The sequence below is a fragment of the Platichthys flesus genome, chromosome 5 (assembly GCF_949316205.1).
Source record: "Platichthys flesus chromosome 5, fPlaFle2.1, whole genome shotgun sequence".
NCBI classification, from domain to species: domain Eukaryota; kingdom Metazoa; phylum Chordata; class Actinopteri; order Pleuronectiformes; family Pleuronectidae; genus Platichthys; species Platichthys flesus.
Genome location: NC_084949.1, coordinates 3,967,091 through 3,983,152, shown reverse-complemented (window position 1 = coordinate 3,983,152; position 16,062 = coordinate 3,967,091). Strand labels below are relative to the sequence as shown.

The window sequence follows — 16,062 nt, the reverse complement described above, 5'->3', positions numbered from 1 at the left end:
TTTTACTGGAGTCATTTGTCGATATTCACGAATATTGATTCAGTTCATGTTTGTCTTGATTTTATTTTATCGACAAAGAAGACAAGATAAAATAAAACATGATATAATGATAAAGATATATATAAATATAGATATATAGATATCTATATATATCTATATAGATATATATAGATATAGATATATGTCTTTATATATCTATATCTATATCTATATATCCTCAACAGTAACTATGTCCCCATCTACTGGTGAACTATCTACAATAAATGATAATAGTTTTCTAAACTGGTCAAATACCTACTCATTACTAAGTACACTGGTTACTGCAGAATACTGATCTCAGAGCTATTGAATGGGGTTGTTTATTATAAACCAGGAAATGAAAGGTTCATTCTTAAATGTGTTAACATTTATTCATACACTGGATTATCCTCAGTAGGAGATGGTAACACTCAAAATGCTGCACAGTAGCTTAACGTTAAGTGAAGTTCACGCCTCAGGCCCTTTTCCTTTCAGTCCACGACCAGCTATATAGGTGCTAATACCAGTCTGCATACATGCAAAAACAAATACATCCAGATTTAGCTTACAACTTGTGTACATTTGAGTTTTTAAGCAATCCACAAACAAAACAACAGCCTGAAACAAAACTATAACCAAGACCTAATGAATAAATTACTCAAGTAGTCACACAGCAGTAGTTGCACAGTTATAACTCAGAGTATCATCATCAGACATCAGTACTTGCTGCTGTTTTTATATAAATAGGAGACTGGGTTTGATGTGTTAATCTCATTTAAAGTTCATCTTTCTCCTCTCCTTGACAGTAGCAGGCTGCTCTCTGGCTGTTCATGTAGGATCTGCAGCCCAGAGTCCACACTGTGTTGAACAAGGAGTCTGCCACTGTCTCACATGCTGAGGACAAGAAGGGACAGAGAGACACAGACAAGTATGTCAGTCAGCACATGAAGCAATGTACCAATAATGAAGGTACAATGTTCATCAGTATTATATAATGTCAGATTTACTCTGCTTGCAGTTGAATTCGTACACAACTGGATTGATGAACTTTTTTTGTTTGAAATCAAAGGTCCATTGTGTAGGGATTAGGAGAATACTTAGAAATAATTAAAATATATTATTTTTGTTAGTGTTCAATCACCTGAAAAAAACATTATTGGGTTTCAGTTATGAGCTAGTCCTTTTTCACGGAGTCTAAACTCAATGTTTTTATTTGACCTGCTGTATTTTCTTTTACATGCTTGAACTCAAAGCAATCTGCTCCTTCATCACTAGATGGCACTAAATACTACACACTGAACCTTTAATTCCATAAACACTTTTTAATTTAGTTTTAATTCAATTAGAATATCAGGAGGTGCTGATGAACTTGAGAGGGCTCTGTAAACGTGCATTCATTAATGAAAAGTTCGAAATGTGACCAACCTTCAACCTTTGAAACAAAACCAAGGCTCTTCTTGAGGTCGGAGCAGATGCTGTGGAGGCACCAACGGAACTTGGAGTCACAGCGGTACTTGTTGGAGCCACAGGTATCGTAGCACATATCCAGCTGGTTGCAACACTTGGTCATGGCAGGGATCCCCATATCCATCTGAAAAAAAACAGAGAGGATTCCGTGTGTGAGTGAGTGAGTGGTTTTGATTTTGTAAACATTGATGTTACTAGTTAGTAGGGAACATAATCTCTCTGAGGAACCATTATATCAATAGCAAACAATTGCCGTCACTGTACACTGTACACTGTACACATCACAACAGACCAAGTTCTACATTTCCATAATTCTTCCTCAACTTTGGTAAAGATGCAGTTAGGCTGATAGAAAATATTGTTCCATATGTTAAGCAAAGAGATGTTACTAAGGAAGTTGTTGAATTTATTCCTGAGGCTAGAGAGAAGGTCCAAATGAAATATAAAAAGAGCATCTTGCTTTTTAAAAAGTCAAAAATACATTTCAGCACCTTCCCTACACCACTCCAGTCATTTTTCTACTGGCCCTTTGGAAGACAGATTCAGCTCTATATATCTATTTACAGTTTATGTAATTCCTATTAGAATTTCCCTGATGCAGTCAGAGTAAACATACCCCTTCTGGAACAGGAAGTCCAAAGAAGTAGGAGCTGCATCCATCAGGCTCTGGCATCTGGTATCCAGTACGAGGAATAGGAGCTTTACCTGAGAGCAGATCAGATGTAGGTCATGTTTCACAACACGCACAGTGCACAAGTGCTGGAATCGGTTTCACAACCAAATGAATATCTGGCACATTCCACTTGAAACCTCTCCTATCACTCTGGGGTCACAGTCCGTTTCCAGGCCCACTCCACGATGATAACAAAGATGATAAGTGGATGAATTTACAATATCAGCCTATAGTAAATCCTGGTCATCTTTTAAAGTTTGAGTTCCATATAATCATTTTAAATAATTCTATTTATATCCAAAGGGTCAGTTTTCATCGAACTATCATTTCATGATGCAATTTGAAGGCAACCTCTATTTAGTCCTATATACTCGTATTTATCATAATAGATAATCCATGAGGCAGCAAGAGAGATACATTTACAAATTAAAATTGAATACCCCTTTGAAAAACAACCTTTTTCACGAGAATTTGCTTTAATTTTACATTTGAATCCACTTATATTTAAAAAAAACATACAGGACAGATGAAGGTCTCTGGTCAAACTTGTGGTCAAATGAAGATCCATATAGTTACAGACACATCAGTTAAAAGGCTGAAATTAGCAGATTTGATTTGTTTTGCCAATGTCAGTATAATCCAAAAAGAGAAAAGCTTTGAGTTGGTGTTTCGCACTCTGCATCATGCCACTGATCTGTTGAACAGACTTACCATATCTACAGCCGTATTGGCACACTCCATCACGTCCGCCCATGAACTCCAGCATAGAGTCAAAGTAGCCTCCGACGGCCTCAAAGCCTCCTCTGACCGAGTTCATTCCCCACTCATCGTTCTCGTCCTCTGCCTGCGTGCCATCAGAGGCCTGGCCCGACGGTGGCGGTGGGGGTGGTGCTGCTGCAGAGTCGTCAGCCTCCTGACTGACAGCACTGTGGAGGAAGAGTCCTAACAGGAGCAGCAGGGGAGTGAGAAGGGCCCAGCGGGTCATCCTGAAGCTCAGACAGGACAGTGTGAACACAGTTAGACTTCAGAGACTGAGGGGGAAACACAAACACCCTCGTAGAGCCAACACTGCAACTGTCTGTGTGACCTGAACTTTGAGCCAGATGCAGGGACAGCCTCATATGTGGAGGAACAAAGTCCAGCTTCTATCATGTCTGAGCTTTTTATCGTTCTCGCTGATTGACAAAAAAGGCAGAGTGTGCTTAGTCACCATTTAGCCAAATAGATTCAATTACACTTTAATCCCATTAATATTCGAATTACTCCCTCTTGACATTAGCATCAAGTGAAAATGTGAGAGCATCCTCCCTGTGTCCTGTAAAACTGCTCAGAGAACCTCTCTTTGTGGGATGAGAGATGTCCTTTAATGGGTGAACAGGAAGCTGGTTGCCATTTAAAGAAAAGAGATTAAAGAATCAGGAACTTCACACTTGAACTCTGTAAAACAGATTGTTGTATTAAAATAATTACAGGTCGCATGTTATAAATGCTTTCCTGTAAAAATAAGTTTTGATCAGGGATTTCAAGATCTGTAATGAGTTGACGAGCCTAGTCTCATCAGGCAGGGAGTTCCAGAGCCCAGGGACACGCTGGCCGAGCTCAGGTTATGACTTTGATTATAGGGAGTCAAGAGCGGCGAAATGTATGAGGGGGCCAGCCCACGTTGAGCTTTAAAAGTTATTAAATGTATCTTAAGTATTACAATAAAGTATTCTGAATTTAACTGATAACCAGTGAGGGGATAAACATTTTTTGTTAAAAATACGAGTAGCAGTGTTTTGATCAAGCTGCTAACAGCTTTCTATGGTTTGGCTGAGGCATGTATACAGGGCTTTTCAATAGTCCAGATTACACCCTGAATACTTCAGTTTGTGTGTTTGTGTGTGTATCTTATCATTAAAAACAATAAAGCAAACAAAGACAAATCAATTGTCAGAGACTATGTTGTATGTACTGTGACTTTCCATTGATCATTTGAGTCATTGTGTCTGAGTGTGAGTGTGAGTTTGTGTGTGTGGGTTGGGCTGGGGTGGGGGGTATTCAGAAACCATTTTACTCCCAACTCAAATTTCACAAAACTGCTTTAATCAAGAACATGCAAGGTTGAAATTAGAGAATAAAAGACTAATACAAAGAAAATGTTGACTTATTATAGTCTGATTATATCGAACTAGTATATATATTTTGGTTTAGTTCAGGGAAGAGCAATTTGTCGACAAACAGAACAACTGGTCATTTTGTTCACAGAAGGAGACAGTGGACGAGGATGACACAGATTTGCTCAACTGTAAGTGACATCTACAGCCACAATGAGGCAGTAGAGGCCAACTGCTGTAAAACCTCAAAGAAGAAGAAGACAGAGCTCCGACGTCAGTCAAAAACGCGGAAGAAGATGGAGACGATGCGGTGAATTACGAAGGCATGTGAGAAACCACTGACTGCAGCTTTAGTCAAACTGACAGACAGAAAAACTGCAGGATTTCCCCAAACATACAACAAACGTTTGGCGAAGAAGAAAACAAAAGCATGGCTTTCGCAAACCTGTTCACGGGATTATCTATGAACCAAGACGTCACACACAGGTACGTAGCCACACTTGAGTGTGTAGCTGTGTTGTGTTTGACGAATCCCTCATGTTTGTCTACCTGCTTGTGTTGTTCCACAGTGGAGCTGGAGAAAGAAAGAGGAGAAGCCAGGCTGAGCTGAGAGGCCCTGACAACAAGGTGGGTTTAGCTCATTCTCAAGTCTGGCTTGTATGGAAGAACCCATATGAATAACAACCATAAATGATATACAATCAAGTCCATGATGTCGAAAATGAAATGCGAAGGAAATAAATAAATATAGTAAATGCATATAAATAGAATAAAGGATCTAATGTTATATTTTCACAAATCGGACATAGATGAACAAGGTATTTATAAAGAGGAGAACACTACACTATATCACCTCACTATACTATTTCACTTCATACAAGAAACACAACTAACACAAAGTATTTCCAAAACTGCTTCTTTCCAATTCCTGACGTTTCTTGTCTTCTTTGATGCAAAGTTATCAATTATACATCAAATGAAATCTGCCCAGCATTTGTATGGTTCATATTAATAATCACACTGACTGATTGATTAAGTAGGCTACTGTACACACATAGATGCCCCAGATTCCCCAGTTCCCCCTTCTTCAGGCTTTCAGTGGAGGAACCTGAGGCAAACCTCCCCATCTGCTACCTCTGTACTTCTGACTCAGCACATTGGTGAAATCGTTCCTCTTAGCACAACTGCACAAGAAACAAGATCCCTTCTAAATCTGCCACTGCTTAAACATCACAAATTAGAATGGCAGAGCTCATACCTCCACCAAGGCCCAACAGTCCCCTTCAAGGGATTCAGAGACCGTCGGAAATGCTAAGGTCCGCTAGCTGAGCCACTCCTGCTGGATATTTAGGCATAAAACACGGTATAAGTGATGCTGTTTCGAGTCGAAGATGAATGTCGGAGCTTGTGGACACTTGGATGATACCACACAAGCAGTATGGAGACATGTTAGGTTTTTTCTGCTTTATACGTCTGAATCTTTGGTCACTAGTAACTTCAAGTGTATTGGATTCTGCTGCGACACTGTTTACCCCTGAAACCCCTAAAGTGTTTTGTGGACTCAAACCCACCATCGGCATAATGGTGAGTAGATAATGAGTGAGTAAACCATCCCTTTAGATTAAAAACAAGCTGCACCGAATTATGAAAATTTTAGGTCCCCTTAATTTGAAGGATTTTGTTTTTCATCAAGATCCATGAATGCCTCTATTCTCTGGGATATCAGTGAATGTGTTAAAAAAAAAAAAAAAACTGCCTTGCAATGATAAAGGTAATCTGTCCTGTAGTTTTTATGACGTCTTGCATAAAAACAAACAAACATTACAGTTAGTGGTGAAAACATTATCTCCTTTGGCGGAGGTCAATATCTTCATATTCTACGGGGGGGGAAACAACACATTTCATACATTCAATGATCCAGAAGTTGACAAATGACAAATTCATATTTTCATATCAATGAAATATGATGTAAACAGTTTGGTATTATAAAAAACATTATTTAGAGGTCTGTCAGTGGTATAAGTGTATAAGACAAAATCGAACAAGATCCTCTGATAAAAAGTCTATTCTCTAAAATAACCACACAGTTTAATCTGTACGTCTATTAGAAGGATTTGAATAAGAAAGAAACAACTGTTTGCGCTGAATTAAACTGCTGTATGTTCTGCACAATATGAATTTGTATTTATGGACTTGAAAATGTTGTGATAAACTTTACAATGTGTAACCTCTATGATTTCCTTTTCCACAGAAACAAGGTTATGAAGCCCAGAGTAGCTGGACGTACAAACCAAAACCCTTTAAAGATGATGATTCCACTGAACATTCAAGGACTGGCTTCTCCAAAGACTTGATGCACAACCACAGTGATAATTCTGGCCACAATAACATGCATCACAAAGGTCAGAATGCTAAAAAGAACTACAAGCAGCAGCAACAGAACAACCAGAGGGATGGCAGGAAAAAACAGAATCATCAGAAGGATAGAGGAGGATTTTCTAATCGAGGTGGCCACTATCAGAATAGAAAATTTGGAGGACAGGGTAAACGACAAGATGTCAAGCAGGTAAGCAAGACTCTTGACCATACTGCCGTGGGGAGAGATATTAATTATTAGCAGCCTGTTGTCTGCTGCATTTCAACTGTATACTGACAATTAACTAGGCCTTATTATAAACAGCCAAGGGTCTAAACAACTTTTGACAATCAAGGGAGAAAAGTTAAACAAATGTTAAACAAATTATAAATAAATCAGTAAAAATCAAAATGTATTGTGTAGTGAAAGCTATGTACATGTCTGAATGTAGATTTGTATTTCCTGAGCTATTCATTCATATAGTCCAGGTCCAGGTCCCTGTAAGGATTTTCTACGGACAAGGACAGTCTCTATAGCAACATCAGATAAGGGAAACTCCTAATTTGAAGCATTTAAACAATTGCTCTTACAAAAAAAGAAAAAAATGGCCCCAGTAGAGTTAGGGGTACACAAATGTGAGAGGATATGAAAATTGGTTAAAGAAATATTTAATATATATATATATATATATATATATATAGGATTAATGTGTTAATCTAATTGTCATGCTCGTCTTTCCTCTTAGGAATTTAAAGTGCCAACCACAAGAATTATGACGCAAGAGTTCAGAGAGCAGAATGCTTTGCTGGTGGATGGACAGTTACTTTGTCGACATTTCATTTGGGGACGGTGCATCAAGGCAGGTTATGACAAATGCGGAGAAGTGTCAGTGATTAAGATGGTGTAAAAATGTCTCATTGTAAGCTACTATATTGCCTTATACTGTGCCTTTTTCTTCTTTCCTGTTTGCAGGGTGACAAGTGCCAACTGAAGCACATTCAGGGTTCCAACGATGTCATCAAAGAAGTTTGCAAGTATTACGTCCAAGGAGCCTGCACTAAAGGGGAGAGCTGCCCCTACATGCACAATATCCTTTGATTTAACTGCAATAATTAGTATAACATGTGTAGTGCAGTGTCCACTTTGAACCTTTCTGTTTGAATTAGGCTGTTTCTTTGGCCTGTGGTGATGCTGGTGGCAGCTTTGACTCAGTATGTGGATCCCCGAACAGGGGGATGTGTTATCTTTGCCGTTGTCCTGATCCACAACATCACTGACACTGGTACCACTGCTGCAGAGTGCTGGTTGCTTTTCCTTGGGCCTTTAACAATGCACATGGCAATCGTGAAGCTGATGAGATGAATGGTTCTTGATACTCTATCATTCTGTCCTTAATTCCTGCTGGTAACTATTAGAAAGTGGAGACTGTTGTTGTGCAATAGTAGGAGTAGAATTGACATTGGCTAATTATTAATAATCATGAAATATGATTATTAAAATAACAATTATTTATTAAAAATAATCAAAAATGATAAAGCTATTAATTGAGAACAGTAACACATTTAATTAGAAATGATACGGTTATCCATCAATAATAGTTAAAATAATTAATGAAAACAATTATCAATTAAGAATAATACAAATCTGTAATCATTGCTTATTGTCGCGGGGCACCACCCTGGTTACAGGGACCAACAATTCAATCTATAAAATATCAGTTTCAATGATATAAGTTATATTAATAATCTCAATATTTAGTATTAATGATTATATAATAAACAATGAAGGGTTTTAAGTTCGAGCACAGGCAATCATAATCCAGCTGCAATCAAATACATATGCACAAATAATCACAGACTGGAGATACTTTAATTACAAAAGCATTTATTAAAGGGGAAATAAAGTTATAATGTTATTCAATGATTCATCATTTTAACAAGCTCTGATATTTCAAAGATAAACACAGCAGCAGCACTTATCACAATTCAGAAAATACATGTAAAACCGGCGGTCTACCTATGTATGTCTGTCTCGGTGTGTCTGTGTCAAAGGGTCTCTCTGTGTATGTGTGTGTATGTGTGTGCATGTGAAATACAGTTAGTGTTATTTAATGATTCATCATTTTAACAGCAGACGCTTATCACAATTTAGAAAACACATGTATTCATCAATGTGTATCTGTCTGTGTGGGTGTGTGTGTGTGTGAGAGAGCGAGAGAGAGTGAGAGAGAGAGAGAGAGAAAAAGAAGGGGGCGTGGCGATGACGCAGTCAAGTGGTGACGTCACATCTAAGATGGCGGCCGATCATGATTCGTGGAATCAAGGCCTAAAAACTCTCAAAATGGCGGATTGACTACAAAACAAGATGGCGGAGCCGTTATGAATTTAGAGCCAGAATGGGAGGAGAGAGGAGGCGTGGCAATACTGATACTGATGGTCGTCACATGAATTACACCAAAGGATTTTCAGACAAAGAGAATTCTTTGTCTCTGCTTTGGCGTTCGGCCGCATGGCTTCCAGATGTGTCCAGCCTCTCTAAATATAGAATTTAACTATGTTACATGAACTGCATTCTAAATACAGATCGGATGTGTGTATAAACAGGTTTAGGAGAAAAGAGAAAGAGAGAGATCAGGAAACATCGTCAGAGACAACTACTAGCGAAGCAGGCAGTCCAGCTACGTGAGATTTATCTGTTAACAGATGTATATCTCCGCACAATATCTCTGACGGTAACACGTTAAAAGGAAGCGACGGCTCGTTACCGCGCGCTTCTCGAAAACACAGTAGACAAAGGAACCGGATGTGACGTCTCGGTCCGCTGTGTAACGGCTAAAAACAGATCAGCGATCTACAAACAAACATACAATCAAACAAATGACACGCTAAGTATTTAAACTAGTCTCTGCCCAGACAATAAAGCCTCTTACTGTACCACCCTCGCGGTGTGCGTGCGCGTCGGGCCAGTGAATCACGTGGTCTCTCAAGCGGTGAACCGCCGCTGGACCGGACAAGCAGCGGATTTTCTCCTGCTGCCTCGACGGGATGGACGTCGTCCTTCTTCTTCAGGGATGTGGAGCTCGTGCTCCTCAGCGGAATGAAACTCGCGCTACTGCAGGGGACGGCTGTGGAAGCCGTTTGTAGATCGTTGGGAAAAGAAAAGTAAAAGTCCGTGGGGAAAGTGAAATAGTCTGAGATTGTTCCGCGTGCAATTTCCTGTTTGGTCTTTTCAAGTTAAAAGAGCAAAAGTCCTTTTGAAAATAAAACCGTCGACTGAGATAAAAGACAATGAAAGAAATGAAAGAAAATAACTCTGGTTGCCCCCTTTAGCAACTTAATCATCTGGAAAGACCCGGAGGGGTCTGTTGACGTCTTCAGAGCAGGGAAAATGGCAGCGATTATTGATGTCTCAGCACTCTTATACCACCTGAGGACTTCCTGCTTCCTCCGGAAGTGGTCACAGGGTTCAGTTGGCTCTCAGCCAATGGGAATGTCAGGATTCCGACCTTAGTGGGCGGGGCTTGGAACTCAGCGGGGGTCCTGAAGGCTCTTCAGGACATTTTCCAACCACCAGGGGGAGATTCTCAGGCCTGCTGGAGAATGTTTTCCCTCCAAAAGTTTTAATCCTTTGTCCTCACCGTCGGCTCCAGGCTGTCTGAGGAAGGTGTGAATTAAGACTGAAAACTGGCCAAACTGGTTTCAGCTTGGCCCCAAGTATTTACAACCCACTGTTTGGTCCTCACTGGGGAGTCTACCCCAACACTGTTGAACATGTGAAATTTCCTTTACTAAATAAAACAGTCCTTTCCCTGCAAGTTCTTCCATAGAAAAGGAAAGTGTTCTTACGGGGCAGATTGCAATTTCTCCCATGATCCACTTAATGAGACCACTAGCCGACTGTTCGAGGAGGTGTGTATCTAAATATTTCTTAGTATTTTTTATGCTGTACATGCAGAGTGTGTGTAAATGTTTGCATTTACTTCTCACTGCAGGTATTAAAACGGGACAAGGACCTCTATGAACTTTCAAAAATAGACGAGCAGAAGTCGTCAGGACAACCAGCTAACACAGACGAGACTGAAGTTACAGAGTCAAAGAAAACCCCTGATGTACTACAACCACTCAGGTATGCAGATTCAAATTTACACCTGTCATGGAAACATTAAAGTCATTCTTGTATCGTATTTCATCTAATAATGAATAATCCAGGCAAGTTGTGACGTTTGGGTTTAACTGTCACATGATGCTTTTAATTTTTAGGCCTATATTTTACAACAGTGGAGAACCAAAGACCGAGCAGGAAACTTTGTTATGCAAGACTGAAGAACAGCGTGAAATCCAGGAGACAGCTGTCCCACCAGAAGCATCAGATAGTGTCCGTCCTCACAGCCCCCTGTCCACTCAGCTTAATCACCAGGAGCCAGTTTGTTATTCAGTCGAAGCGGTGCTCAGACCTCAGCTATTCAAACCATTCGCTAGTTTCTTTACAACTCCTGGAAGTCAAGACTATGCATCTCTCTCTGGTCCACAGAATTCCTCTGATTGCCCTTCAGGCTCTGCAGACCAAAGCAAAGCTCCCTACTCTGTTGATGTTGTCAGGTCTTGTAAATCGGACGCAAGTTTTATCGTTGGCCACATATCTTCCCCTCCTACTGCACAGTATGTATCATATACTCCAAAAACTGACGGCGAACATCGCACTGATCCTCTGCTGAGCTCAAAAACTGACAAGGACTTGTATTCTACGAAAACCAGCAATGAAGCAAATAAATCCCAGGAGAAAAAGTTCAAGTGCCTGCCATCCTTCCACACATACTCTGACCTTAAATCAAAGACATGTCCTGATCTTACTGTGGCCAGTGGGGATGACAAGAAACACGTTGGGGAAGTAGCTGCATCCTTGAAACCTGCTCAAAGAGCTTCCTATGAAGTTAAGTCGGAGTTGTTCTACCCTCCGGCCACAGATGCAGAGAAGTCTGTGTTGTCCTATAGAAAAGGAGATTTGCAAAGAAATTCCCACCTGCCTGTGAAAATTTTACATTCTGTGAACTGTAAAAGTGTTGGTGGTTTTCCTTTTGCACCAACTAATCTGAAAAGCCGGACATTTAATCCTCCACAGATGCAGCCATATCTCTCTGGGCTGGCGTCTAAATCACGAGCCTCAGCAAAGCCTCTTCGTCCTACTTCAGGTTTCTCAGTGTTTAAAGATGGAGCTGCTGTTCCCGCTGAACCTGTCACCAGCTCCGCCGAGACAAATAATGCTGGAAACTCTGACGTTTGTCATCTTCGAGCAAAACCACCCACTGAGACCCATGAGCCCTCCAAACAACTACAACTCATCCTGGAACCCGGCACACAGCAACCTAATTCCTTTGAGGCCACAGCAGAGTGCAGCAGCAACATGGAACATTGTGGCGATTCTTCATTTGGACGTAGTAAGACATTCTGTAGCCTGTTTGCAAGCCCCATCAATGACAGCCAGAAGCTCACTCCAGATTTTGGGACAACCTCCGCTCCTCTTCAATCGTCTCGCTCTGCTCCGCTGTCCGCACATTCCAGGAGTGAAGATTATCTTAAAACTGTGGCTGAACCTGACCAGGTCTTTGCCAGGTCCTTCCTCGGACTTTTCTCTGCCCCTCTCAGTGCTGCTCCTCTGCGATGCAAGGCGACTCAGCCAGATTATTCAAGGACGGCCCCCTGTACACAAGAGTCAAACCAGTTGTCTGATAACGTGACTCATTCATCAGACTCTAATCAAAGAGCTTCCAATGCAGAGACGCATGTTCCACGTCTGATCAAAACTTCTCACAGACAAGCATCTCCTAAGTTCTCTCCTCGTTTGAATAATGAAAATGATTTGTCTGAGGCTGTGAGTCAACCTACAAAGCATCAGGTGAATCCCGCCTGTCGTGAGATCTCTTCCAGTCGGACTCCTTGTGGTGACAGAGCAGGATCATCCACAACCCAGACCCATCATCACCTGCCCGAAATCTCATTGCCCAAAGGTAAAGCCATGTCACATGTCTTATGAATAGCAGCATTCAGAGAAAGGCCTTGAGCCTGAAACATGCTTCTGCGTTTTCACGGGCCCGTAAGCGCAAGAGCCTTTCCGGGTCCCTTACGTGCTTATGTATCCCTCCTTACGTGCTGACGGGTGTCGACCCCCTTTTCTAAAATTTACGGCAAAGCTCCGCAAGCTCACTCAGCCCGCAAGGCTGTGATTGGTCTGCTCTACATCCCTTCTGGAGCTGCATTTCCGGTTTCATGCCCCATAATACCGGCAGAAATCACGGAAGATTTAGAAGAACGAATATGGACCAAATAGAAGAGCACTTGGCAGAAGATATCCGATAGTATGATCACTTGTATAACCTGTCACTGACTGGCGGATTTGTCCGCCAGAAAAAGGCTACGAGGAGCCGCAGTGGCTATGTAAATAAACAATCGACGAAGAAGAAAGAAGGCGTCTCTAAGGTCTTCGACAAAAAGCATTACTCCGCCTAGTGTTCTGGCGCGGAATGGCTTTGTAAGACGCGCAACGGTTGGGGAAGCATGAATGAAAACGAGTCTTGCGCCACAGCGGCGTGAAAAGACGCAGTAACAGAAGCATGTTTCAGGCTTTAATGTATAAATTCATGAGCTCATGTGATTTTGTTAACAGCCCATCAACATCATCATTTAACTTTTATCACCAAATCTCTTTTGACATATTCAACGGCTTTTTCAAACTGACATTTTAATTTTTTATATTGTTTTATTTTGCGTGTGTTAGGAGTGTCATCAACTCGCTCGCGGTTAATCCTGCGGAGGATCTCCTGAATGACCTCTCACACAAGCTTTTTAGCTCCTCCTAAGATGCTGGCAGGAGAAACTCTCCAGGAGCCTCTCACTCTGACATTTGCGTTCACACTCTCCGGAATATGTCAGGGGATTATCTGCAGTTCAGCGCATGTCTGAGAGCAGCTTTTGTGTTGAGCTGGGAACTAGATGTGTGTTGTTAACTCTCTGTTCATGGATCTGCAGTTGGAGCCACTTCTAATTCAGTTCTGAAGACTCTCTTTCTGGGTCTGAGTCCATTTGAAGAGGGTGGAGAGAAACGGCACAGTGCTCACATCAGTCTACTTTCAGGTGCGTGATGTTTATGCATCCCAGTGAAAGTAATTTATATTTAAATCCATATACAACGTGGTATCATCCTTGTAGAACTGAACAGAAGTCTTGTTGTTTTTATTGCTTTTTCAGAAAGTGTACAGAAGGATCAGAGCAGCACGGGGGATGTCTTTGTTCAGCCACAACAGAAGAGGAAAAAAAAGAGAAGAAAGAAAAAGGTATCAGACATTTTATTGTGAGAAGCACAAGGCAGCTTCTATCCCCGTCAGTGGTACAGAGACATCAACTATCAGACAGTAAATGATGCTTGAATATCTTTAGTTTTTTTTAGTTTCCCTTTTTCTCCAAACTGTTGAACTTGTTGATATTAAGTTTTTTTTTTTTTTTTTTTTTTTTTTATTAAATTTGTTGAAAGTAGAAATATACATAATCTTGTGTCTTCGGCATCATTATGTCTGCATTATTTCTGGGAGAATTCCTGTTTTTTCAGTCCCGTTCTTGTCACTATCTCAGGGAATTAGTTCATATCTGAAACAAATTTTCAACGGTATTCACTGAGGAACTCAAAAGTGTATGTTGTGTGTGGCAGTTGATGACTTTGTGCCTCTGTGTGTAATGTGCTCCTCAGACTCCGTATTCTCAGCAACAGTCCACTGAGAAGAGTGTTGCCCACTCCACAGAGCATCAGCCCTCTTCTCAGACCTCTCTCTTCTCTGTGGATGCAACAGTCGGGTCGACCTTCAGTCCTCCAGCTAGGACGGAGCCCCAGGTCAGAAACTCTGGGAGACACAACTCACCATTCAAACCTGTTACGCAACTGACGCAGCATCACGTCCAACCGAGACTGAAGAACAATTCAGAGGAAGGAAAGTGGGGAAATGGGAAAGAATCGATCACACCATTCAAAGACCTTTTTAAGTCTTTAGATACCACTGTTTTCAACCTCGGGCACTAACATCGGACTTACTTTTGTTTTATCTTTCTAACAATCTTGAAAATCTAAATCATTTATTCTTCTAGCACCAATGTTGAAACAGCGAAACTGAATGTAGTTAGAATCTGAGTCAAAGCCCAGGCTTCTGATCTCTATAACCTGTATGTGTTAACATTTTATTTGGATGTTTTAGTGTGAAAATCAAACCTGTTTACTTATCATACATATGTTTGCCAAAGGTTTTGATTGAATCATATTAGTGTATCCAAACAATATTGCTGCTACGTTCGTATTTATTACAAGTTTATTAGGTACATTTACTTTTTAAAATACAAGCGCCCTGATATGCTGGTAAATGTGAGTATGTAATGCATTTGTTTACATTCTCCCTTAATCTGTGGTCAGTCCTGGTCACCCTGTTTATAAGAGGTACACATGTTTAATCTTGTGTTAAATTTCAAATTTACAAGCTTCTTATGCATAAGTTATTCGAAATTATACGACTGAAATTAATTTATTCTACAGTGGTTTGCCATATATAAAGTTTTGTGCCACAAATCTTATTTTTGTTCAGTATAGATAAAATATTGGAAGATAAGATACTAAAGACTTAATTAGTTCTATTATATTTGAAGCTTCTGATGTAAAACAGTAATATTTAGACACTGGTTTATTAAGCCAAATAAAATAAAAAATTGTTTTTTTCTCATTGCTGTAAAGTATGTAAATTACAACTTGAATAATGAGTACCATTTATCAATACTCGACCACAAACGTTGTTTGCTGTGCATATATGTACGATATTTGTATGATGCATGCTTATTAAAATGATTTCTTAACAGGAATATGATGTAATAAGTCAACTTGTCATATCATGAGGTCAGCGTCAGGTAGTGCCTTGTTTTTAAAGACAGTTTGTGCGCCTCCTGCAGGGGATGGGCTGCACTTTGTGTATTATGTATTTTCACAAGCATGTGCACAAGTACGTGTCATTTTTAATAAGCGGTGGTTTCTGATCAATTTCAAATTGAAATTGTTGGGTGAATAATTTGACTTATCTTTCTTGAGCCACTCAAAGGTTGCCAACTCAGGTGTTGCTATTTTCAATAATAATGGCCTGCCATTATCTTATGCCTCCCAGACATAGTCTTAGGTGAACCACACCTGATGGATGCTTACACAAACTTAACAAATTTGTAAGTGCTTTGCAGTTTTTACTCCATTTTCTTTACACAGTGAAGGTCTAAATCAAAGGAGAAACAAGTTATTTTGTGGGTGAAAATTAAAGGGTTCTATTAATGTGAACTTTTTAGCCCAGGCTTCAAACTCTGAAATAAATTCTCCTCACAAAGATGTCTCAGAATGGAAAGTGCTAATCTTGGCATTACATAATATGATTTCATGCTTTT

At 40.3% G+C, this 16,062-nt stretch overlaps 3 protein-coding genes across 3 annotated transcripts; 2 read left to right on the top strand and 1 right to left on the bottom strand.

Annotated features, from left to right (window-relative positions):
• Nucleotides 1-343: 343 nt before the first annotated feature.
• LOC133953622 (group XIIB secretory phospholipase A2-like protein) lies at nucleotides 344-3,248 on the bottom strand. Its single transcript, XM_062387631.1, has 4 exons — nucleotides 2,870-3,248; nucleotides 2,102-2,190; nucleotides 1,444-1,609; nucleotides 344-912 (listed from the first exon to the last, which is right to left on the bottom strand). Exons 1-4 carry the CDS (start codon nucleotides 3,141-3,143, stop codon nucleotides 794-796), a joined length of 648 nt encoding a protein of 215 aa, XP_062243615.1. The 5' UTR covers nucleotides 3,144-3,248; the 3' UTR covers nucleotides 344-793.
• Nucleotides 3,249-4,548: 1,300 nt separating this feature from the next.
• LOC133953621 (zinc finger CCCH domain-containing protein 6-like) lies at nucleotides 4,549-8,111 on the top strand. The gene is made up of 5 exons (XM_062387630.1): nucleotides 4,549-4,740; nucleotides 4,824-4,881; nucleotides 6,506-6,820; nucleotides 7,356-7,469; nucleotides 7,583-8,111. The coding sequence occupies exons 1-5, from the start codon at nucleotides 4,685-4,687 to the stop codon at nucleotides 7,706-7,708; spliced, it is 669 nt and encodes a 222-aa protein (XP_062243614.1). The 5' UTR covers nucleotides 4,549-4,684; the 3' UTR covers nucleotides 7,709-8,111.
• A 2,124-nt stretch (nucleotides 8,112-10,235) lies between these two features.
• LOC133953620 (uncharacterized) lies at nucleotides 10,236-15,498 on the top strand. Its single transcript, XM_062387629.1, has 6 exons — nucleotides 10,236-10,518; nucleotides 10,602-10,735; nucleotides 10,870-12,614; nucleotides 13,633-13,737; nucleotides 13,852-13,937; nucleotides 14,348-15,498. Exons 3-6 carry the CDS (start codon nucleotides 11,729-11,731, stop codon nucleotides 14,672-14,674), a joined length of 1,404 nt encoding a protein of 467 aa, XP_062243613.1. The 5' UTR covers nucleotides 10,236-10,518; nucleotides 10,602-10,735; nucleotides 10,870-11,728; the 3' UTR covers nucleotides 14,675-15,498.
• The last annotated feature ends 564 nt before the right edge of the window (nucleotides 15,499-16,062 follow it).